This window comes from Austrofundulus limnaeus, unplaced genomic scaffold, assembly GCF_001266775.1.
Source record: "Austrofundulus limnaeus strain Quisiro unplaced genomic scaffold, Austrofundulus_limnaeus-1.0 Scaffold43, whole genome shotgun sequence".
In the NCBI taxonomy this organism is placed as follows: Eukaryota; Metazoa; Chordata; class Actinopteri; order Cyprinodontiformes; family Rivulidae; genus Austrofundulus; species Austrofundulus limnaeus.
Window position 1 is genome coordinate 1,867,236 of NW_013952445.1, and position 26,010 is coordinate 1,893,245.

At 38.9% G+C, this 26,010-nt stretch overlaps 1 protein-coding gene across 1 annotated transcript; it reads left to right on the top strand.

Moving 5' to 3' along the window:
* LOC106517003 (vinculin) lies at positions 1 to 26,010 on the top strand. Its single transcript, XM_014007658.1, has 21 exons — positions 1 to 341; positions 8,854 to 8,924; positions 10,362 to 10,512; positions 11,266 to 11,374; positions 12,821 to 12,943; positions 13,039 to 13,199; positions 15,387 to 15,477; positions 16,493 to 16,640; positions 17,162 to 17,315; positions 17,414 to 17,589; positions 18,705 to 18,895; positions 20,553 to 20,752; positions 21,498 to 21,626; positions 21,720 to 21,869; positions 21,997 to 22,105; positions 22,199 to 22,501; positions 22,593 to 22,720; positions 22,807 to 22,992; positions 24,155 to 24,358; positions 24,445 to 24,549; positions 24,643 to 26,010. Exons 1-21 carry the CDS (start codon positions 174 to 176, stop codon positions 24,787 to 24,789), a joined length of 3,204 nt encoding a protein of 1,067 aa, XP_013863112.1. The 5' UTR covers positions 1 to 173; the 3' UTR covers positions 24,790 to 26,010.

Here is a 26,010-nt window from a genome sequence, read left to right on the forward strand (position 1 = left end):
CTTTTTTTTTTCTTCCTCCACATTGATGGTTTCACGGGAGTAGTTGAAGTCTTCCCGCTGTCCTCGGAAGAGAAGCATTCTGGGTCGTTTTAAGCTCCTCTGACGGAAAGTTTGGAGGAACTGTTTCAGGCGGAGTGAAATTAGTTTCGCGTAGTAAACTAAAAGCTGCCACAATGCCGGTTTTCCACACGAAGACGATAGAAAGTATCCTAGAGCCGGTGGCTCAGCAGATATCCCATCTGGTGATAATGCACGAAGAAGGTGAAGTTGACGGGAAGGCTATCCCGGACCTCTCGGCGCCGGTGGCTGCCGTCCAGGCGGCTGTTAGCAACCTTGTTCGGGTGAGTAAAGTCGTCCGAACTCGCTGGTTCGGTGGTGCTGAGCTCGACGGCGTGTTGTATCCTGCCTGGCTGCCTACCTGTCGCCTTGTGTCCCACGTTGTTCACTCAGCAAAGGTTAAAACGCAGCACTTTTTCTACCTGTAATGATAGTTACCTAAAACGTTTCTGTATTTTGTAATGAACGCTGCAGGAGATGAGTGGACATTTATAAAACTTTCCTAAAGTGGGTAAACTCGGGGCAAAGGGCAGTGACGCCCTTTTTCCCCTTGAAAATATGCCCTGCCCTCCTCTTGTGTAGCTGCCTTCTGCCATAGATTTATAGATGGAGGCACCGCTGTAGTTTATTTCTGAACATTTAAATGGAATAAGGAAATGTTCAGCCTTTTGTCTAACATGGAAAACATTAAAAAAAAGTGCACCATCCCTAAAAAACCTCATTTGCACATGAATCTAAAGTTAAAGTTAGGACTTACTAACAGTTTTCAGACTTTACCTTTTTGTGTTGATTTGATACGGCTTGATTGGAACTTATAATTCAATATACTTGTATGACAAAACTCAAAGAATCCAGTTGAACTAGTAGAAATGGTCCAAAACTTGAAGACCCTCCACCCTTTGATTTATTGTTTTTGACATTTTGCCTAAAACCTGGACCCACATATTTTAATATAACGTTTTTTAGTTTTTTTATGGCTTAAAAACAAAACACATAACTCCCTTTTGAATACATAAAACTAGCAGTTTTAAGTGTGACCTACATTTCTTAAAACAGCTGCTTTTAGTGACCATGGTTCCCTATCCTGTCTGTATTAGGGTTGGGCGATATTGGCAAAAAAAAAATTAATCACGATTAATTGTGGTATTTAGTCGATAACGATTAATTTGACGATTAATTCCCTGGAGTCCCTGGACACCCTTATGTCCTGGTCACATGACCAATTTAGTGGGAAATATTTGCTCTTCATAAAATCTGTTCCAAATTGTCAAAATTAAAGACTTGGGGCTATACATCAAATTTTAAATTTTGTTGATGGATAAATAAATTACAGAAATTTTTTTAAAATGTTCGCTATATTTGAAGCTGAGAGGAGCATTGAGTGGACCAACCAGGGAAGTATCCAGTCAGTCTGCCTGGTGGCATTAATCGTATTAATTTTCAAGTGCCAAAAAATAATCGATTAATGTTTTTCTGACGATTAATTGCACACGATACGATTATGCCCAACCCTAGTCTGTATTGTAAGTATTTAAGGACTATGACTAATATATTTCTAAAACACTCTTGGAAACCATGAAACGAGCACCCCTTGGCCAGAACATTTGTGGTTTGGTATAGTTTGGGTCAAAAATAGTCTCGCACACAGTCATGTTCCTAAGTTTTCATCATTTTCAGCATGTACGGAAATGACACATCTTTTTTCTTCTAATCTTTCCTTTCAACCCGAAGCATTGCATGACAAGTTTTTCCTCAAATGAAACGAGTAAATAAGGCCAGACTGTCATGCTGTGGCATTGAGCAGAAAATTAAGGACACAGGCAAAATTAAAACAGACATTTTAACAGTGGGTTGCTTCCTCTGTCAGTCTGGCCAAGTCCAAATCTCCCAGGCATTTATTGGACGATAAATTTAWACAATTACTCTGGYTGCAGCAAAGGAATGTTTCATTTAGAGGATCTTCAACTCAGTTCCCTGCAACTTATTTATTAGGTTTTATAGTCTGTAAATGTTTCAAGCTTGTTAGCGTCGTTCAGTGCTTCCCCCCCCCTCTTTAATGCCCACTCCAAAACGACAGGATTTCACCTCATATTGGCTGTTATTTATGTCTACACCCACTCAGCTTCCTTCCTCCAAGGGGACAGAGATGGGTAGATGGTAGGTTTGTGGCCTCTGACAAAATAAGAAGCTGGAAATCAGTTAACCAACGTCAACACKGCTGGAATAATTTCTTAACCGGTCATGTTTTTATAATCAAATCTATATAATCAATATAGAAACCTAAAAATAAAAACAGAACCCGTCTGAATGAAGCTGTGGTTAGTAAAACCTGACACACAAATAAGTCCTCGTGTAGAGATGAAACAGCGCAGGCTTTCCTGGACATTTCTTTATTATAATCAGATGTTTCCTACAGTGGTCTGATTGAACACGAGTCTGTAATTATTTCCAGTTGCTGTAGCAACATTACAACATAATACAGTGTTATGAGATCACTGAAGACGAGGATCCGATGCAGTTTATTCTGGTTTCGGTCCCATGAGTCATACGTTGCAAAGCTCAGTGTGGCTTCTGTGTTTTACCTAAAAAAAAAGTTGATTTGCACATATTTTGCCTTTTCTAAAAAACATGGAGATGATATTAAAATAAATCTGTTGGTAGAAGTCAAATCATTACTGAAAAACCCATCGCTTGCATGAAAAGAAACATGAAAAAAGACAATTGCAAATGTTTCAACTATGTATGTTTCTGTGTTTCCCAGTCAACCACATGTTGAGCAGATTTTCTGCTTTCATCACTTCTGTTGAAAGAAGTGTGAAGTAGGGTTGGGCAATATTGGCAAAAAAATAAATCACGATTAATTGTGGTATTTAGCCGATAACGATTAATTTGACGATTAATCCCCTGGAGTCCCTGGACACCCTTATGTCCTGGTCACATGACCAATTTAGTGGGAAATATTTGCTCTTCATAAAAATCTGTTCCAAATTGTGTCAAAATTACAGACTTCAGGCTATACATCAAATTTTAAATTGTGTTGATAGATAAAAAAGTTACAGGACTTTTTTTTTTAATGTTCGTCATATTTGAGGCTGAGGGGAGCAGTGAGCGGATTCTACCTGTTGGCATTAATCGTAAAAGTGCCAAAAATAAATCGATTAATGTTTTTCTGACGATTAATCACACACGATACGATTAGGCCCAACCCTAGTGTGAAGACAGCTGCTTAAGATGGATTTTGAGCCGTACCGWAAATAATTTGAACCAAAATCGAGGTCAATTACAAGAGACCGGATTCAGTAGTTCTAATAGATTTCCTAATTTCCAGACAAAATAAAGTTTTGATGGATAAACCTGTTGAAGAACATCAGGTGCGAATGTGCAAAACTGGAAATTATTCTCTTCAAAGAGTTTAATCTCATTATTCCGGATGCGTGGAGGTAAAAGGTGCAGATGTGACCCAGAAATGAAAGTTTGGCAAAACCATGAGCTACATGTGGGTTTAAGCAAAAGCTTTCCATAGAAGAAATGTTTTTTTTTTTTTKTTTGTTTTTAGTTGAGACAATGAGAGGGACATCAATTAGAAGTGAATGCAAGGAATGTGAAGAAATTCCAACATGCAGGAATGTAACCTGACTCAGAAGGGGGCGACCACATATTAAACAGCACTATCTGGGAAGCCCTCAGCTTTGAAGTGAAAAGAGGAAGGTTGGCTTCATTTCTATTTGACCTATGATGCACGTCATCTTTTCATTAAAGCTGGTCATCTGCTGCAGGATAATTGTCTGTAGCATGCCTTAAACATTTGTGCTAAAAGTAAAATTTGTGCGAATGAATGCTTTTTTTTTTAGGTTTTGCTAGATTTAACTTTAGTTTTAGCCATTTTTATTTACGTTTTGAGAGTTTTATGTACCTTACAACTAGGAACAAATGTATATTAAGTGAGTGTGCATTAAAGTAGCTTCCTGCTGAGGTAAATGGAAAGTTTTTATTTACATATTCAATCAATCATTCAATTGTGATGTGCAGCCTTTTAATGCACGGCCTCTTACACATTTTTACATTTATAGATATTTTCTAGGAATAGGAGAAGTAAAAAAAAACATCAGATTTTACGAGTAAGGGTTTGTCATGACAAGACTTGTGGATGCTTTSATTGCTGTCCGTAAAAGTTTCTCTTTTGCAATATTCCCATGATTTTATGCGACACCACGACTGTGCAGGTGCAGACAGAAAACTGAGAACAAAACAACTGTTTTGTAATTCTCCTAAATGTCTTTTTTTTTTGCAGTTTCCTAAAACTTTGATTATTAATAGAATTGCAGAAACTTTGAAATGAGGAAACATTTTAGAAATTTGGGTGTTTTCGTTGTTTTTAGCTGCACTCTTAAAATTGTTTAAAATTATTTYTGGAAGCCTTTTAACAGACAGGAAACTCATTTCTCAAGTGCTTTAAAGCCATACAARAGCAAACGGTTCCTATTACCTGGTGCTCAAGCTTCCTGTTTGACAAAAGGAACTATTTGATGTTGCTTAATTCTTGATTATGTCATCTTGGGAATTTTCCAGAGGTTGTGTAGTTCCATTGAAAACAGCCGCTTGTAGTCTCTACACAAATAAAAAAGCTGCTTTGATGATTCATAATGCATCTGCTGCAATCCTTTTCTTTTAAATGATTTGTCAGGATAGAGTGACTCGGAGGAGTGTGTTGAAAAGGAAACRCAGGAAGCCAAGTCAGGAAGACCCGTCAGCTGTGTGCTCCACTCTGGGACAGGATATGTGCTGTCTGATGCCGCTGATCTGGACAAGAAATACATTGCACCTGTGTTGTCACTTTTGGAGAAAAAAAAAAAGAATAAAAAGTGCCCAGTATTTAAAAGAAGTAGAGGATCATCAGAATGCACAGTAAACATTGCGTGATCTTATTTTGGATTAGAACAAGACATTGTTTAATCTGGATTAGTGATACTAATCATTTCTGTGTGTGTCTGTGTGTGTGTGTGTCTGAATTAGACCAGTGTTGATCTAAAAACGTCTTCTCTGTACTTCAGTAGAAGTAGGTTGAATATATTTATTCAGATGGGACTGTATTCAGATAATAATATGCACTGGTCGATGTTGGTCCAGTTAAAAATATAAACTTATCAATGATTTTAAGTCATCTAACTTGACTTATTGCTTTTCAACTTTTACTGAATTTGTCAATATTGTTTATCAAAGTTGAGTAGTTTAATTACTGGGCTTGCAAAAAAACAAATGTTATCTGATTTATGTGTAGGTAATAGGCTTTATTTGTAGGTTAAAGTATTTTATTTTTCTAATAAAAGACTCATTTTGTCTTCATATGGCAAATGCATTTCTTGCAGCATGGAAAAAAAAGGTTCATGTCTCTTTAGGGATACTCTKTTCTTACTTCCTCCCTAACAAACAGCAGATGCTTTCAGCTTCTCGTCTATTAGTAACCCTTGTTCTGTGGAAAACTGTAGGTGACTTATTTGATTGACTCAGTTTACTTTTAAAGCAGAGGCTGATGAGTGCTGCTCGCCCACTAACACTACATGAGCTGTTAAGCTCCTGCAACACCAGATACTTGTGATGTATTCTCCCCTGGCTGCAGAAGCTGTTTCACCACAGCCAAGCAGGCCATTTGATTTGTGACTTTCATCACCTCAGACGCGCCGTGTCTGACTACTTCCTGAGCCAAATTAATAAATATTGTTTGACACGACTTGGCATGTGCTTGATAAAGGCATTGACCTTTAGTGAAATCTGTCAGCTGCTTGAGTCATTATTAGTCAAATGAGAGTTGATATCTTAAAATGCAGAAGTGTTTGGTTTTATGGGTGTTTATCAAAGGTGTGGTAATTTTTTATTAGACGGCACTGCACTTGTTCTGAAACAAATTTTTGTGTAGAATAAAAATGCGTTCCGGTTATGGTTTTTTAAGAACAAATTTGTTAGAATTGTGCTTCCATATAACTTTGTGGTCACTGACTGTTGCGTCATTGTGTYTAAAACTACTCATCATGTGAAAAGCAGGCTCTGTCTCGGCAACGTTGAAGCTTTCAGAGCGGACTTTCTTCCCTTGGTGGGATGGGCTGCTGTCAACAAAGCTACGCCTGTTCTAAAAAAGCAGCCACTTTATCAAGCTACTTCACAAAACAGKGTTTCTACTCGGAGCTCTTGGCTGGATAAAGGACAGTCAGTGTTTCCATCCTGGGCRCAAACTGTTAAATGAGGCTGACGGGCATTAATGTTGTATGTCAGCTTGGAAGAGGATGAATCTGTGTAAGATTTTAAAAAAAGAATAGAAGTGAACAACAGCTGCCTGTTTGTGAGCAGTTCTAGTCTATTCAGAGATGAGAGCAGTTTTTGTCGCCGTTTGGGTCGTGGGTGTCTTTTTACCTTTTCTCTACTTCACCAAATGCTTCATTAATGCTGCAAAATAAACAAAATGAGTGTTTATTAAGTATATTTTACCAGTGAATTTAATTGTATTGTTTTATTTTTAACTTCTCTTTGGGTTTTTGTCCTCAGTAGCCATTTTGATTTAAAAATGGCATCTTGGGATGCATAAAATAAAAGTATGAACTTGCAGGCCCTGTGACAGAACTGACTGTTGTTCACATTGAGAGAACATGGACTGAAATTGTGATGCAGGCCCAAAATAGTAAAAAGGGCCAGACTGCTTGACAACAGCTATAAACTGGGGTCTGACTGGATGACTTGGATGGCTRCTGCAGATTGTTTCTGAACTTCAGACAACAGGAAGAGGCCAAGTACGGAAAGAGGAAAGGGAACAGTGATGACATGTTGAATGCATCCTCAGCCTCGTATTCGCTCGCTCTCATAGATTCCTGCTCGATACGTTGAGGGGAGAATGACTCTGCTCATGATGTTCAGCCTCAGGCCTCCACACTATGGTTCTCCTTCACTTCCTCTTCGTCAGGCTTAGCTCCTGCCCGAACTTGACTTGAGCTTGTGTGAATTTTAGTGTTGTCTAAATTGTTCTGAGATTACTCAAGAAAGTGAAGCAAGCTCCTCTGTCAGAGAWTCGGTTCTGAGGTCAGCTCAACGTCTTATGTGTTACATTAGTTTCATGAACATTTGACTGTCACCAACGATGCTGTTGTATCCGTTTGGTCAACAACTCTACTCGGACACATAGGGGTTAAGTGGTTTTGAGGAATGCTTTTTTTCATGTCCTATGAAAGTGAAATTGCATAGCCTTTTCATTTTCTTGATTAACTCATCTCTTCCTCCTGAGTCTTACTTTTTTTTGCATGTGAAAATGTTTGCTGAATCTTGCTTCCTTATTTTTGTTTTTTGATATGAATCTTTACCCTGTTCTTGCAAAACACAGGCAGGGGGTACAAAAACAACCCAAATAAGCACTTTATTTGTGGTCTTGACTTTTATTTTCACAGTTCAAGACAATTGTATTTGAGAAAYGGACAAATCTCAAATGCATATTGTGTTGCTCCCTAGAGCAAAAGATCGGTGTGACAGTTCAACCTAAGTTGTTGCAGGCTCTTTTCAAAGCCTCTCATTTGTATAAWGCCATTGTGCATTATGTACACTGCCACTTGGCTTTGAACTGGACAGTTTCCTTAGCTGTGCTTGAGTTTAGTTTAGCACAACCTATTGCCCTATTTTATCCCCCTCGTTCCTCCCAAGTCCCCCCAGGCCCTGTGAAAAGGGAGTGAAAATACATTGTTCTGCTCCGTTACTGCCTCCATGAWAACCAGCTGGAATGGCTCTGCTACTGCCTGTAGTCTGACATGTTAACAAGCTTTCTGTGAGTTCTCACTACCGTATCAAAAAATGCACCCAGAGTTCAAATCAAAAGATTGTTTTCTTGTTGGCCTCTTTGGTCACTTGATTGGTCAAAGTGAGTTGGTGCCACTGACATGTTCTGTAACATGGTGACGTTTAGATGCATTTGTGATAACGTTCATCCAAAAAAAGATATGTTTTCCTTTTATGGGTGATGATGGAGGTCTTTTACTTAGGTTGACATGAGCAATGTTTCACTTTGAACACATTTAATCTCACCCACAGCCTCTTTAACGTGGGAGAGTAGAGATGCCAGATCTCACAAAGGTGAGGTCATGTTGTGTGGTGAAACAGAGAGGACCCGTTCACCTGCTTTTCACATTATAAATGTGCACAACTGCTGATAGCTGCTTTAGAGAAAGAACAGGACTGATAGTGAAGTATTGGTGCATCATAATGGAAAAATGACATACTTAAAAATTAATTCTGCCAGCTGGTTGCAAAGAGAGTTGAATTTAGAACATTAAGCACAGCTCTGATGTATAAACTGCTTTCATGKTACTTAAAATGTTTGGAATAGATAYAGCCTAACTTTGGTTTCAATATCAATCAGYTTCTTATAATTCTGCAAAATTATTACRTTTCTTTTTGTCGGCAAGGAGGTGACAAAATTAAATCAATATTTACAATGATAATGAACCAACACATGCAATTTCATACCTACAGTATACCACAAACTCATCAAGTAAAGATCACCATTTCAAATGTCACTTTAACAGCCCAGTCTTCTTAATAATTGCTGCTATGTAGTTTACTTTGCTATGTTGTTTACCTGCAGTGTCTGACCTGAACTATGTGCCCACTGCCCAGCAGAACCAGTTTCCAGTTTATGTAGRAAAAAAAGGTTGCCTGTGCTCGACGACTCGTCTAAAAGAGATGAAAAAACAAATGGCAAAAACAGGAAATTTGTTGACATTTTGCAGTAAATGATTTTGCTAAAAGAGTGTTTGTGTTTTCCAGGTTGGAAAGGAGACCGTACAAACCACAGAGGACCAGCTCATGAAAAGGGACATGCCACCAGCTTTYATCAAGTAAGCAGAGAACACATTAAACCAAAACTCGGGCGAACACCTCAAATGCAGTGTGGGACCCACAAGTCTTTTCTTTGGCTTTCTTTCTGTCTTTGTTGCAGTATTGGCTGGTTGTGTCCAGGCAAAGGTCAGCCATGGCATGTTAAGTGCCTCAGAGGCTTGCTCTGGTGTTCCTGAAATACCTTTTTTTTTTTATCTATGAGTTGCTTCACCTCACAGAAGCAAGTTGCTTGTCTCTGAATGCAGCTTTGTGTTCAGAGATAAATGAGGAGCATTTTATTTTGTGGGACTGTTGATGTCTTACACAGATTTGTTTTAAATGAAATGTAGGAGAGAGGGGGGATCCTGGGAGGCCCCCAAGGTCAGGGATGAAATGCGCTGGCAGGCACAGGTCGCCGGGGCTCAACACATTTGGCGCCTCAAAGTCACATCGTCACCCTGTCGTCATCCATCAGCACATGTGCTGGAATGCACCCCTCCTAACTAAATATAGAGTCTGCCAGGGTCCAGTTATTGCATGGCTGTTTCTAGCCAGTGCACTCTGAAATATGCTTCTGTCTCACACTGCAGAGACACGTACACAGTTTTATGATAGACATACAGAATGTAAAAACTTTTACTGTTGGGTCACTGGAGGAAAGTCTAAACTAAGATGCTTTGGTTCAGCTCCATTGCAGGACTTTAAAAATGTGGAAAATGTTAATAATGTTTCATTATTCCAACAATTAGCCTTTAGGCAGAAGGGGGAAGTCTGTGCATTGTGGGAACTGGAACACATGTCGGTCCTTTGGCCTTCTGCCTGTTTCCATGTGCAGGTTGGCTGTTGATACTACGCAGGTGGTGTGTATGACGATGAATCAGATGGCTGAGCCAGCAGATTTTCCTGCTCTGGAGATCAAGAAGTGCATCAGGCCCAGGAGGCCACTATTTAAACCATTTACAATTCTGCTCAGGCTGGTGATAAATGAGGTCAAGGCCAGGCAGAAGAGAGCCTGTTGATGCAAGTTAACTTTCATTTTATAAGAAGCCTGATAAAAGGCTTTAACTCGAAATCCATTTTTCCCCTTTTTTAATTTAAAGGAATAAAATAATAATTGATAGAGCTGGATGAGTTTGACTTCAAAATTCAGTATTACTTATTATTTTTGTTTTGTTTTAGTGTCAAAAATGTTATGCAAGTTTTTTTATTCAGGCTTAAGGTTCTACTGTAGTTTTTGCATAAAAGGTGACAAAAAAATGTTTGAAAAGAAAATGAAACAAGGTCACATTGTCACAGCTGCTGCTGCATCTCAAAGTTTCTGCCTACAGCTATTTACTGTTTCCTCTTGGAATGTCAGTCTGTCTTTTGAATCAACAAAATCTGAATCTGCATTATTTATTGTGGGGATCTTCTTTCTTTTAATGTAAATAATGCATCAATCATTTCCTGTTTTACAGAGTGGAGAACGCATGCACAAAGCTAGTGCAGGCTGCCTCCATGCTGAAAGCTGATCCGTACTCCGTTCCTGCTCGGGATTACCTCATCGATGGGTCTCGGGGCATCCTGTCTGGAACTTCTGACCTGCTTCTGACCTTTGATGAGGCCGAGGTAACGATTTATTGATTCTTTTATGTATTTTTTGCTTTGGTTTATATCTTTATGGAAAATATGTTTATTTGGAGAAATCCTGACAAGAAAATCAGAGGGAAGAATATTATTAGCACACTGTGGTTTTGATCCTGTTTTACTGTTAGACATCAGTATTTAGGCTTCAGTTTTTATGTAGCACTCATTAACATTCAGGAGGGGCTGTGTGAACCAAAGTATCAGATGATGTGAATTTGACAACAACTCAGTGACCAATATGTTATTCTTCAACTTCAGTGTTAAAGTAGCTAAAAATACTAAACACCCCTGTGATACTGTCAGTCGTTCTAACAGAAACAAGTTTCTCCATCCTAAATCAGACAAAGGTGTCGTGTATCAGCCCTGTCCTTCTTTTCTGCTCGGGGACAGCAACTGAAAGATAGAAGTTGCAGATCAGCAATCTGGGAGCACATATCAGGCATCCTGACACGTCTGCAGGAGTCAGCAGGAGTCATCAGTCAGCAGTGAAGTCATGTTTTATAATGCAGGTCAGGGAGCGTTCTGTGTAGTGTAGTGGGAGTTTTCAGCAGCCTACATAAAACTAGAGGGAAGAAGAATGTCAGTAGACAGCTTTATCAGTTTGTAATTAGAGGGAATGTGAGGAATAAGAGGCCAGTTGTGTTTATACAATCACTTGACTCCGAGAATGCAGCAATGTGTTTGAATAAAATTTTGTTGTCGATTTGTCATCTTATCCAATTATTGTTTTTATAGGTCCGCAAAATAATCCGCGTGTGCAAAGGTATTCTGGAGTATCTGACGGTGGCAGAGGTTGTAGAGACCATGGAGGACTTGATCACGTACACAAAGAATCTGGGACCAGGTCAGTTTGTTTATGTAGCACCATGGTGACAGTGAAACATCCTAACAGCGTCTTCTCAGTATATAAATTTATTGACTTATTGACTGATTCAGATCATTTAAACGTTAGGTTTAAAAAACATCCTCTCCTAAATGAGGGGTTATAYGAGTTGTGCAGCTATAGTTTAACGTCTGACAAATCCATAGTTTGAAAGTAACATACTATATCTTTTTATTGAAACATAAATCAGCATCAGTTAGTGTTGTAGTCAAGACCACCTAACCCGAGACAGAGTCAAGACCAAGACCAGTGCCCCACACTACAYGACACATTAAAATGTGAAACGTAATCAAAGGTGCTTCTCAAGTTGATCAGAAAAATCCACATTCCCATAAAAACACTCAGAGCTGAAATAAACTTAACCATCTTTATTTAGTACTCCTTGGTGACTTTCATTGTTTAGTACAGAATRTAAAACAATTATTCATTGTTCATCACTAAAGTCTACACTGTTCTCCGCCTTTCATAAACACAGGGTTCATGCAGAGTCTTAAAAGTTTAAGAAAGTCTAAAATAAGAAAATCTAAATTTTAGGTCTAAAAATGTCTTAAACGCCCAGATTTTCATCCAAGGTCTTAAATTTTATTATGTCAAGTCTTAATTTTTTTAACTTTCTATCATTCCTGGCTGCATAACTAGACGGAGTAAAGCGCTGTAATCAGAGGTTGACTCGATCTATCTTCATGAAGTGCCAAGTTTGCTACCGGTCCTGGTACATGGTTAAAATACAAATCCCTTTTAATTAAAAATAAAAGGTTTATGTTAAAATTTCTGTGACCATTTTAATGTTTCTGTTAATGCATCAGTTTGGTCTTAAATGTAATTCCTGATGGTCTTTAAAATGTCTTAAATTTAACTTACTGAAACCTGCACGAACCTAAACATAAAGTTTTGTTGTTTTTAAACTAAATAAAATAGGCAAAGATGGTAATAGATAAATTGGTCACTATTCTGGCAGTTTAGTGATATTTCCACATTTATGGTTCAGACTGTCTTGAAATAAAATCCTGAGTCCTCAATGACCGAGACAAGACCGAGTACAAATGCAGTCGAGTCTGAGACGAGACTGACACCATCAAAAAGTGGTCTCAAGTACTACATCTTTAGCATCGACAATAAAAAACACAATTTCCACTGAAACTTTTAAGTTTAATTGGTCAGACGTGGTGATGCCAGTGTTTGGCAGCCTGGCTTCTGTCAGTCAGCCTCATGGTAGCTGTGGCTACAGTGTAGCTTACCACCACCAGTGTGTATGAATGGGTGTATGACTGTAAAGTGCTTTGGACTTCCATCAGGCCTTGATAAAGCAGTGTATATGTTCATTTGTTTTATTGCTGCATTTAAAGCCTGTAATGTATTTTAAATGCAATTTTGTTTCTTTAAATCTGTTTTTCTGCTTCTTTTGAGGTATGACAAAGATGGCGAAGATGATAGATGAGCGACAGCAGGAGCTTACCCATCAGGAGCATCGTGTGATGTTGGTCAATTCCATGAACACAGTCAAAGAGCTACTTCCCATCCTCATCTCAGGTTTAACTTTATTTATTTTTTTTATTAATACACATACTTAACCTTGAGGATTTTTTTTTAGAATTGTGTAATAATTTTTTTTCTTTACATTTCAGGTATAAAAATCTTTGTAACAACCAAGACATCCGGGAGCCAGGGTGTGGAAGAGGCCTTAAAGAACCGGAACTTCACTTTTGAAAAGATGAGTGCCGAGATAAATGAGATCATCAGAGTTCTGCAGCTTACATCCTGGGATGAAGATGCCTGGGCCAACAAGGTAAGGGCAATGAATAGTTTTCATAAGTTTGTTATTGTTTTGCTCACACATGAATTGGCTAAATGTATTTTATGTTTATGTTATTTAAGAAGGAAGGTTAAATTACCAACTGTAGTAATTAAGTCTGTACCAGATCCCTGGAGCATTTAGTGAACAGATGGTTGGATATAATACCATCTGTTTGAGTCCAAGGTGCAGTTTGTAATGACACTCGTGCATCTTAATACGGCATGTTGTCCAAATTTGTATGAAGTGATAAAAAGCTGCATATTGTTGCATGTTATTAAGTCATGAAAGTAATTTATAGCAATCATTAAAAAAGACTTGCACTGGAAAAATTGATCACATTGCTTTGAGATGCTCAAAATTGTCAGCTTTTAGTTTGATACATTTTTTTTTATTAAAAACAAATGGCAGTAGTGATTTTAAAAACAGCCTCACAACTTTACAGCATATTCCATGTGGCTGCCTCATACTTAAACTTTTTCTACCTTTAGGCTTTCTTACATTTAGTAATAAAGCAGCCATACTTTCACTTTCTGTGTATCTCTGTACAGGTGATTCTTTGTCAAATTCTTTAATCTTTTTCAGCTCTGCCTTTTCTATTTCTTTACTGTCCTGATGCATTAGGAAAGGTTTCTTGCATGAAACTTTTTATTTTTTATTTTTTACTTTTTGTTGTAGCTGCTGTTGGTCGGTACGTCTAGTTGAATGTTTGCATTTATGTTGTTCCTTCTTTGTTTTTTGCTGTTTGTTCTCACTTCACTCCCTGTAGAAGGTAAGCYCCACCTGTCACTCCCTGGTTGTGCAGCTGCAGCATGTCTGACAGATGAGTGTGCTGTATTGTGCTTTTGTGGTGCCACTGAGTGCTTTTTGAGTTATTAGACAGCGATAATTGACTTTAGTTTCAGGTTTTATGTACCAYCAAAGAAACATGGCTTTTTATGACTTTTAAAGGTTGGATTGCTGAAAATCTATGATCTATTTAGTGTTTTTTGTTGGATTTTTCAAAATTTTTATTTACTTTTTCCATAATAACACAACATTGTCAGCATCTGTGTCCTTCTGTGACTTTAAACACTGCTACCCCCTCGATCCACTGAGTTATTGATTGACCCGACTCATGCAGTATAGATTTTAGTGTCATTAAGGAGAAATCTCTAAAGGTTAATGAACATAAAGTTTCTCCTGATGAAACAGACTGTCATGCTCTGTTTTTATCTTACAAATATTGCCTAGTTTGTCTGTTGTTTGTTAGCATTTAATATCAGTGCAAAAATCTCCTATGGTTCATTTCTTTCAGTTTACTTATCTGGTCTTTTTTAAATATAATACGTTACATTAGAACAGCAGCATGCTCTGCACGACTGAGCTGTCAACTAAAACAACCACAAAGCTCTGTTGCTACTTCACATCTTTTTACTTCCTCTTATTTTTTTTCTTTTTACTCATCAGTTCACAATAACAGGATATTCAAGCTTGTCTGATTTTCCTATTTTGACATCAGCTTAAGTTTGAACCATTTTGTGTGCTACATATTTGTAAAACAAATTTAAGTCTGCCTGGTTTGCTTTGAAACTCATTTTGAACTATGAATATTTGAGCTGCATTTAGAAGAATTTGGGTTTCGTACTATAAGGAAAAAGGTAAATGTAACCACTCATTCCTCTGATGCGGTCTCATGCCTCATGCTCCTACAGGACTCTGCTTTGTTTTTTATTTTTCTGCAATGAGAGGTCTCATTGTTGACCAAGTCAGATAAACTGTTGTATTTCTATCCACTCTGAATGAGATACAATGGAGAAAAATTGTTTGGCTTTTATAACATGACACACTGTATATTGACCATGGCAAGGAAAGATGGAAACAGCATGGTTTGAACCGTTTTGCCTGCCAGATGTTGAGCAGTGCTGGGATTTTAGACAGATGTTTCTTTTACTGCAAAAACCAAACATTTTGGTTTAATCATAACAATGACCAGAGCTTCAATACTTTGCCTGACCAAGGAACAGGCTCAGAGTGAACTATTGGAGAGTAAAATAACTAAAAGCTTAGATTTATTTAGTCACAACTCGTACAGTATTTTACAAAATTTTACAGAAATCCTGACTACATACTGTATTTATGAAGCAATTTTTTCCATTCATTTCTTTGGAGAGTAACAGTTTTTTTTTTTCAAACCCGAAGGACACGGAAGCCATGAAGAGAGCTCTAGGGTTGATTGACTCAAAGATGGGTCAGGCTAAAAACTGGCTGAGGGATCCAAATGCTCCACCAGGTAAGAAAACAATCTACTCTTCTGCTTTTAACTACTGATTCTGTAGCTAGTCACACTAGGGCTGTGCCAAAATTCAGAGGCTGCATCCTTCAAAGYCYGAATTCAAAGGCTGACTATGTCACAACGATGCGCTGAAGGCTGTCCAAATTTGAAGGCTCCTCCAGTTGYGGCCCACAGTTGCATCCTCCTTTTTCTGATGATTTCAGGATTGGGTCTGGTGCATCCTTCACAGCCAACCCAATCCAAAGATGCATTGCAGGCTGACCGGGAGATGGTGAACTAATTAATCTTGTTGTGAACACTGTGACCTGTGGCAAATCCCTTAGTTCTTCATGTATTGCCTCTAAGCTAAGTTGTAAATGTATATYAATAACATTGATAATATAAATATTAATGTTTTTTGTTATTTTTGATTAAGTTTCGATCTTCATTGCTTCAGTTTAGCGCAGTTACAGTTGTTAAGCAACAGGACATATGCCTGTAAGGGCAGGAATAAAGCTGAAGGCTAGACCAATCAAAATCACAGCCACGCACTTCTGGCCTCTGTGGTTGACAAACGACCTGGCCCAAGAAGACCAGATGGGCCGGGTCCTTCAAAGGATGCAAACACTGAATTTATACTCGGCCAACATCTAACACAGKGGTCTCCAACCAGTARCTCCTGAGCTCATTTAAAGTAGCTCTTCAGTCCTAGTAAAATTTAATTTGTCACTGGCCAAACAAACTTTCACTTAATTCCTATCAATCTATAGATGTCCCTTCCCCATGGTTGTCAATCAAACAGTTTAGGGTTCAGTATGGTTGTTTGGTGTTCGTTTTTGCACACACCTTTTATAGCCCCTTGAGACACACTGTGCCAAACTCCTGGGGAACTCCTTAAGTTTAAGTTTAAAATGAAATGTTGCAAAAAAGTGGCTCTCGGACTATTCCATTTTGTGAAAGTAGTTCTTAAGGAAAAAAGKTTGGAGACCCCTGACGCTGACGGTTTATCTGACTTCATCCGTTTTGCTTCCAGGCGATGCTGGCGAGCAGGCCGTCCGACAGATCCTGGATGAAGCTGGTAAAGTTGGTGAACTTTGTGCTGGGAAGGAGCGCAGAGATATCCTGGGCACGGCTAAAACCCTGGGTCAGATGACGGACCAGGTGTCTGACATGAGAGCTAGGTAGTGTTCATCATGAATGACATCACATTTATTCTTTTTTACTGGGACAATCACATTTAGTTTATGTCTCTCACTCAATTTCTTTTCATTAGATTTTTATGTTTATTTGAAAAAAGTTTCTATTTTCATTGTGAATGGTTTTAATAAATGCTCTTCACATGCATGGGCTTCATTTTGCATCCCTATGGGCTTAGTAATGCTATTGCAGTAATCATATTAGAGGGATTATAGTGTGTAACTGTGGAAGTGCTTGTTATCCTTTTGATATGAAATCTGATTGTCACCAGAGACTGGCTCACCTCAGATCAGAAGCAGCTGTAAGAGGTTAATCATTTCCTCTACTTTCACACCTTATTAAAAACACTCCTCCGAAGATTAAGTAAACGAGTTAGGAAGTATTTTTCATAAACAAGACCTGGAGGTCTAAAGGTCTGAGTAAACAAACAGAACCAGTAGGTGTGTCTTTTTAAGGGCGGTAATGGCACACATAATTACATCCAGATGCTTTTTGTGTACACCAGAGGTCAAGGAGCATCCCCAGCAGCCATACAGAAGGCACAGCAGGTATCCCAGGGGCTCGATGTGCTCACAAACAAGGTGCAAAACGCTGCTCGCAAACTGGAGGCCATGACGAACTCCAAGCAGGCCATCGCCAAACGGATCGATGCTGCACAAGTGAGGGATTACTTCTTAGCCGAGAGCTCACAAAGCAGAGACTGTAACAGCCATTTTATGGAGTCTTAATTGTGTTTTGTCTTCACCTTGTTCTGCAGAGCTGGCTCGCAGACCCCAATGGCGGCCCAGAGGGAGAGGAGAACATCAAAGCCCTCCTAAATGAAGCCAGAAAGATTGCAGATCTGTGCGAGGACCCCAAAGAACGAGATGAGATTTTGCGCTCAGTTGGAGAGCTGGCTGCCATGACTGCAAAGCTTTCTGATCTCAGAAGACAGTAAGTTAACTTCCTTCTGCAACGTTAATCACGTTTATATTTGAAGTTCAATCTTGGATTAAKGACCAGCTGGTTAAATGAACTCAATTTAATTTCTTATTCAGGGTTCCTGCAGATMCTTAAAAAGTYTTATMAGGCCTTGAATTCATCAATCCAAAAWWARGSCYTWAWTWRSCYTWAAAWKKYTTWAAWWMAWYYTTWRRARKYYTWAARAWKKTWAMMMMWTKSWARKMRGRWTWMYKKWAWTTKKWWYMAAWWWTWAAAWWAWTKGKWAMMWTTWWTTWRTTTTKRARWWWTYCCMMSSMRRWKKTYCCYTTTKRAAWYMMYTYCYKKTWWTTYMMMWKSMAAWWWYYYWAAMMMSYSYMYMTSWGMRMWRTGWRAWWTKKTTYYWAWWWKKTWAWWAWKKTKKYYTTYCMAAAAWKSMWKSMWWWTTYYTWSMAAMMWTTTWWKKYMMMWKSMWTTTWARGKTTYMWYYWMMRSMARSYKGRRKTKRGASSSYMYKKKKGGKYCYWAAAMYYCMAAYTTTKGGKYSKTWAARGMWTTYCMRRAAWTWAWTTWARKTTWAAAMYKRMYKSYWARRAWKKTTTTTYYTGCTATATTTGACAAAATAGCAGTCAGSTATGGATAAAAACAATTGGTCTATTAGCAATATTTGAATAATTCAACCAAAAATACTTTGATTCATGAGTTTCTGCCACAGTTTTACTTTTTTGTCATTTGTGTTTATTATGAAATTGRTCTTAAATTTGATTTCACTTGTCATTAAAAAGTCTTAAAAAGTCTTAAATGTAACTTGCCTTAAAAGCTCAGTGGTTAACCTCTGTAACCAGGAAATGGTTTTTCAAAGAAAAACTGACAGACTAGTGTTGTCAGTAAGTGTGCTTTCTCTGAGAATGTGGTTTTCATATCGCACAGTTTGGAGGGCTGCATTCATTTAATGTATGCTTCAACTAGGAATTGAAGTGGCACAGATAATGTGCTTATTTCAGTGTTCATGAACTACAAGAGAAAGAAGAGAAAGATTTCACACTAGTTGTCAAATCAGACAGAATGTCTGCCGTCTTCATTTTAGCCAGGACTGTTTAAATGAAACTGATGCATCTCATCCCTTATAGTGGTAAAGGCGACACACCTGAAGCCAGAGCTTTAGCCAAACAGATAGCAACAGCCCTGCAGAACCTGCAGTCCAAAACCAACAAGGCTGTGGCAAACAGCAGACCTGCAAAGGCAGCTGTTCACTTGGAGGGGAAGACTGAACAGGCGCAGCGTTGGATTGACAATCCCACTGTGGACGACAGCGGTGTGGGTGAGTCTGGCTTCCATCCTTCCAGTTTTTTTTTCTTTTCTTTTTTTGTCTCTTTTGTTTTCTCTTTCACTCCTCCACATTCCTTTCACGGCTCTGGTGGCTTAGAGCATATTCACGCAGTATTGTGGGCTATTGTCAGCCTTGTTGTGTTGTTCTTTGGGTTTGGCATGGCTCTGCCAAAACTTCCAACATCTGACATGTTTACAATAGAACAAGAGGTTGGACACTTTGTGGTGAGGAAAAACAAACACTTGACATCACACAGGAAGAGACGAGCGTAACTGTGTGAATGCTTGTTGAGCCTTTACACAATTCAGATCATTTTTTTCCTTCCATACGTTTTACAGCAGGTATCTCACTCTGCAGATTTTGTACTATTTCAATAATTTTTATATATCAAAAGATTCAGCTCCTTTAGGACATTCTGACAACGACTTTTGGTACTTCAGCAATTTATACTTTCTGAGATATTTAGCTTATTCTGACATTTTATTTCTCATTGAAAATGAATGGAAATCTTTACATTTTACCATTTTTTTTTCTGGTTCTGTTTTTTGTGTGTGCTAATTTCAGCTTCCTTTGGCTTCTATTTAGCTGATTTTAGCTTATTTCTGCCTTTTTTAGCTATTATTTTGACCCTTTTTGCTATTCTTTTGCTGATTTAAACCTTTTATGCTTAATTTCAGCTGTTTTCTGGGTCTTTAACTGCTTTTTAGCTAATTTAAACTTTTTTTTAGCATTAAACATTTGCATTGTATTTTCACTGTAAATTCTCTAGTTATTTTTATATATTTTTGACCATATTAAATTAATCCAGTTTTTTCTATCTTAATATTTTCATCTTGATTGTTGGTTTGGCTTTCTTGAACTCAAAAATGAGAATGAACTAAAACAGTAACTAAGACAGGGGTGTCTAATCCTCATTCTCGAGGACCACTATCCTACTTGGTTTCCCTGCTCTAACACACCTGATTTGAATGAATGGGGGATTAACAGGCTTCTGCAGAACATGAAGAGGTCATTCAATCACTGAATCAGGAGTGTTGAGCAGAGAAACAAGTAAAACGTACAGGATAGCAGTGCTTGTGGACCAGGAGTAAACACCCTCAACTTTTTTGTTGTCCTCAATGACTTTCAGCATGTGTGTGAAAAAAGGATCTTCTCTAAATACGTTCAGTTGTTTTGAACTCTCAGTATTTTTTAAATCAGKGTTTCAGTCGCTTCTATTAGAGTGAAGGTTTAGTCTTTATTTTGCAGCACAGATGGGTTCAAACGCTCCTGTTCCATCTGCTTTTAGTTGTTTTTTTTATTACAAAACCTTTAAGTATTTCCATTTATTTTATTCATCCGTTATCTTTACTTTCTTCTTGCTTTGTGTTGCTGGTGCCCATGTCCTGCAGTTATTGTGCAGTATGTGGGGTACACCTTGTTTAATGTATGTATTTTGTGTTGGACTGCTGCCTGTAAAACATAATGTCATATTACAGAGGAGACTGAACAAACGAAAAGTGTGTGTAGGTTTAATGAAGCCACACAAAACAAGCRCTTAATTTTACTGTTTCGGTGGTGCAGACATTTTTAAAAGTCTGRGCTTCTCTAATTGTTTTTGTCAGTGTCAGTAAAACATCGTTAAATTGTCGTATGTGTGTGTTTTCAGGTCAGGCAGCCATCCGTGGCCTGGTGGCAGAGGGCCGCAGGCTGGCTAACGCTATGCCCGGCCCCTACAGAGCAGAGCTGCAGGGGAAGTGTGAGCAGGTGGAGCAGCTTATGGCCCAGCTGGCTGACCTGGCTGCCCGTGGTGAGGGAGACTCCCCTCAGGCACGCGCTGTGGCCCAACAGCTCAAAGAAGCATTGAAAGTAAGATGTTTTTGAACAATCGCACAGCCAGGGGTTTATGAGATTATTATAGGGAAATGGCTCCCTCTGCTGGTTACTTTTACTATGTTCACTTAWAGGAAAAACTTCCTTTTGTTTAAATATTATTAAAAAAAACTAAAGTTAGATAAAACTTTGAAGAATGGAACAGGGTTAAAATATTAAATATATCACTTAGCAATTTTAATTTAATTTAAAATATAGTGTCAGAGTTCGGTGAGAACAAATGTTGCAATGCAAAAACAGTCCATCTAACCAAGTTTTAAAACCTTATAGAAAAGTATTTTTGATCTCGTTTTGAGACTGATTTCCTAAACAAGAACTGATTGTGTAAGAATAATAATCTTGTTTTCAGAATGTGTGAGATTATTTGTCCTGTTTGCCTGAAAATTTGACTCAAATTAAGTTAAAAAAAATTTCTGCCAATGGAGAAAGAAAATTTTACTTGGTAAGATTCTTGAAATAAGAAAAAATTTAGTCAAATCAAGTATTTCAAGAATCTTACCAAGTAAAAATTTCTTACTCCATTGGCAGAAATTATGACTTAATTTGAGTCAAGTTTTCAGGCTAACAAGACAAATACTCTTACACAATCAGTTCTTGTTTAGTAAATCAGTCTCAAAACAAGATCAAAAAGATTTTTTTGGCTGGATATAAGGTTTTAAAACTTGGTTACATGGACATTTTTTTGCATTGTGGTTATAACATATTTTTGTCCTCTTCTCAGGATCTTAAAGGAAAGATGCAGGAGGCGATGACTCAGGAGGTTTCCGACATCTTCAGTGACACAACAACCCCGATCAAGTTACTGGCCGTGGCTGCCACTGCGCCCCTCGACGCCCCCAACAGAGATGAGGTCGGCGGTACAATCATTCTGCTCCTCGCTGTGATGCCACTGTATTACTCAGAGCTGCGTTATTTTCAACATGTTTTTTAAAATCTTGTGCAGGTTTTTGAAGACAGAGCTGCCAACTTTGAGAACCATGCCAACAGACTTGGTGCCACAGCGGAGAAGGCTGCTGCTGTCGGCACAGCAAACAAGAGCACGGTGGAGGGAATCCAGGCCGCCGTCAAGTCAACAAGAGACTTAACACCACAAGTATGTCACGGCTGAGTGCTTATCCTTTTCTGGTTTTGTCCTCCCTCCACCCTGAATCACACGCCACAGAGCTTAAGTGTTTCTTGCTGTCAGTGGTTTTATAATTAATTGCTGGGATTATTTTTAGGTGGTTTCTGCTGCTCGTATTCTCTTGAGAAACCCTGGCAACCAGGCAGCCTATGAACATTTTGAGACGATGAAGAATCAGTGGATTGACAATGTAGAGAAAATGACAGGTGAGTTGCCATAAATATTCAAATCACTGATCAAAGCTGTTAGAGATTCCCCAGTTCTAGTTAAAGTCTTGATGTTTTCCTGTGGATCTTAAGGTTTGGTGGATGAGGCCATCGATACCAAATCTCTGCTGGACGCGTCCGAGGACGCCATAAAGAAGGACCTGGATAAGTGCCGTGTGGCCATGAACAATCACCAGCCTCAGATGCTGGTAGCTGGCGCCACCAGCATCGCCCGCAGAGCCAACCGGATCCTCTTGGTGGCAAAACGTGAGGTGGAAAACTCTGAAGATCCCAAATTCAGGGAGGTGGTGAAGGCCGCGTCCGACGAACTGAGCCAGACTATTTCTCCCATGGTGATGAACGCAAAGGCTGTGGCTGGAAACATACAGGATCCAAGTAAGTTAATGTCAATGACAGACACTAGGGGTTTGATTTTTGTGGAAGCACCTGATTAACAGCAACTTCTTCATTTGTTTTAAATCACCAGATCTTCAGAAAGGCTTCCTGGACTCGGGCTATAGGATTCTCAGTGCTGTAGCGAAAGTCAGAGAAGCCTTCCAGCCCCAGGAGCCAGACTTCCCACCACCACCTCCTCCTGAACTGGATCAGCTTCATGTAAATCCTCAGCCAAGAACTTTGTTTGTAATTTAAAAAAATGCAGGCTTCAGTATTTAATTAACAAACCTATTTTGCCATTCTAGCTTAACGACGAAGCAGCACCTCCCAAGCCTCCTCTTCCAGAGGGTGAGGTCCCTCCCCCGAGACCGCCGCCTCCGGAAGAAAAAGACGAAGAATTCCCCGAACACAAGGCCGGCGACATCGTCAATGAGCCCATGATGGTGGCTGCCAGGCAGCTTCACGATGAAGCTGGCAAATGGTCCAGCAAAGTAAGTCAGCGTGATGTTTCCACGTGACGCTAACAACCRGATCACGTGAACAGCTCGGAGCGTCGGTGCAAATGCATGGGAAGCTGTTGACAGTAATATAGAACTGGGCAATATGGCTGAGAAATGTATCACGAWACAGGTGTTTCATATGGATACTTACTGATTAGTTGTTTGTTTTATCTATTTGAAATAAGGACCAAGAGAAAAAAAGGCTGAGTAATACTTCCAAACTGGTGACGTGACCTTTCCTTAGTAACCCACAATTTTCACGTCTTTGTTTTTATTTAATTTTGAAGCAGTTGTGAGGCACAGTGGTGAAACATGAAACTGTTACTGTGCCTGTTACTCAACAGGTTGTTGCAGCTCACCAAACAGTGAGTGAGTTGTTGTCACCGGCCTTGCTTAGCTGAGCTTTAGCTGCTGGGTAGCTTCAGTAGCTATTGTGTGGGTCGTCACAATCTCTGGTCCCGGTCTATTCGTAGTTTTTATTTCCCTAARTAAATTTTGTAAACTTCTGCAAGTGAAATTATTAACGTTCTATCAAACATATTTTCTGTCKGTATCCATCACGCATCTATCGCTGTGTATATATCATTAGCGTTTCATCGCCCAGCTCTACAGCAGTGATTCCCAACCAGGGGTATGTGAGCATATTACAGGGGGTATGCGGAAAAATTTCTCAGGTGTATAAAAATAAATAAAAATAGGACTGAGATATGTAGGGCCTTATGATTTCCGCAATGTGGAAAATGCAAACAGAATCCTGTATAAAAGGAAGAATCTCTTGGCATTTGCTCATTTTGGGGTATTTTATGTATTTTGGACGCTGCTGTTTCCTGCACCTGCCGTTACCTGCTTTATTTATTTATTTATTTACTTATTCACTTTCAAGGCAACATATTTATTTTTATGTTTAATTTGAGTTAAAAAGAATAAAATGTTTGAGAATTAACGTTCTAGGGGGTTAAATAAATAATTTTCATTTAATAATCATCTGTTGTACATAATAGTTTTGGAGAATCATCATTAGACAGAGGGGGTACTGGTATGACAAAATGGCTCAGGGGGTACACAAGTCTAAAAAGGCTGGGAACCACTGCTCTACACTAATGCACTTTAAAAGCTTTCGCTCTCAGATTGATTATTTGTTGTTTACTYGTAGGGAAATGACATCATCGGTGCTGCCAAACGAATGGCCCTGCTCATGGCAGAGATGTCCCGTTTGGTGCGTGGAGGCAGTGGAAACAAGCGTGCCCTAATCCAGTGCGCCAAGGACATCGCGAAGGCTTCTGATGAGGTCACGCGGCTGGCTAAGGAGGTGGCTAAGCAGTGTACCGACAAGCGTATCCGGACCAACCTGCTCCAGGTCAGCTCATGTGAACGTTGTTAAGTTGAGCAGCCGTTTTTAAAACTACTTGTTTTGAGCTTAGCCTGTCTCTAACGTGGCTKCAGGTGTGTGAGCGCATCCCCACCATCAGCACTCAGCTCAAAATCCTGTCGACGGTCAAGGCCACCATGTTGGGCCGAACCAATATCAGTGAAGAGGAGTCGGAGCAGGTGAGCGCACTGGAACTTTTTGCCTTCCTTTTTATTTTAAAACAACTCCTCAAATCAAGTCCCACTTGTCGCTAAATGTTTGAATCCTTTCAGGCGACGGAGATGTTGGTCCACAACGCTCAGAACCTGATGCAGTCTGTGAAGGAGACTGTAAGAGAGGCCGAGGCAGCTTCTATCAAGATCCGAACAGATGCAGGTTTCACCCTCCACTGGGTCAGAAAGACCCCCTGGTACCAGTAAGATACCAGCCACTGGTCSTCTGCTTTGTGCTGGTTCTGTCCAGCTGTCCACGAGGACGTTGAATGGACAGACGTATGCTTTATCAAAGCAATGCCAGCGCCCCCACATCTTGTGGGCAAAGTTTCTCCCATGTCCTGTCTGTAAAGGTTGCTGTTCTGATATAATTTAAATGATGGGACTATTAGTGCAAGTTCTGGGTTAAATTCTTTCTGGGAAGTGTGTAAAAATATATTATTAAAGCTTAACATATCCCAGGATAATGCATATATATATGGGTCATATAATATAAGTGTGATTGTTTCGATCCAGAAGGGATTAAATTAAAATTAATTGACATTTTTATATCKTTGTACTGATTTACTTTACAATCACTATCATTGGATCAGTTTTGGCTTTAGGGGAAGCACATGAACTTTAGGAGCTCTTACAAGTACAGCAGAGGCCTGTGCTCAGTGGTGTTACAGCTGTTTACAACCTTCTGCATTTAAAATAAACTAAAAAACACTGTCCTTACTTTTCATACTGTAATGGAGTTGTAGCAGTCTTTATTTTCTTCATAGTTCTGCCAAAGATATTTACCATTATCTTTGAAAACTGATTCATTTTAGGTGTTTCACACATTGAAATCAAGTTAAAAAATCTGCTTCACTTTGAGGCCTGAAAGACTTTTTTTTTTTTACTTTATTTTCCTCTAGCAGGCCAACAGAATTTAAATATTACGTTCCGTTAGCTGTAAACACCACACATTTGTATGATGATTATTTTTTTGTGCACATTTTTTGATAGTCAAGGGAATTTTACCATGAAGCACATTGTCTGCAGCTGGAGAAACCTATCGTCTCAGATTTGTTTTAATGTGACTCGATACACTAAACAGAACCAGATACCTTTTAAAGCAACTGAAGAAGATACTTTAAAAATATCTGGAGATGTTTTTTTTTTTTTTTTGTGGAAGTGTCCTTTTTTAATATCTAAATGCCAACTGATGTGCCTTGCTTTATAAACTTATTTTTTTGTATTTGTAAAAGCTGCTTTAGTGCTAATTACTTACACATTTGTTAAAGGTTGGCCTTATACAAATCAAGTTATACTCTATGCAAACCACGAGTTTTTTTTCCTGTAAAATTATGCAACTTGGTTGGGTTTAAATGGGTCTGAACACGATTATGCTTGAGCATTGTTCACAGTTTTGTAATAATAAAKCATTTTATAACACCTGTA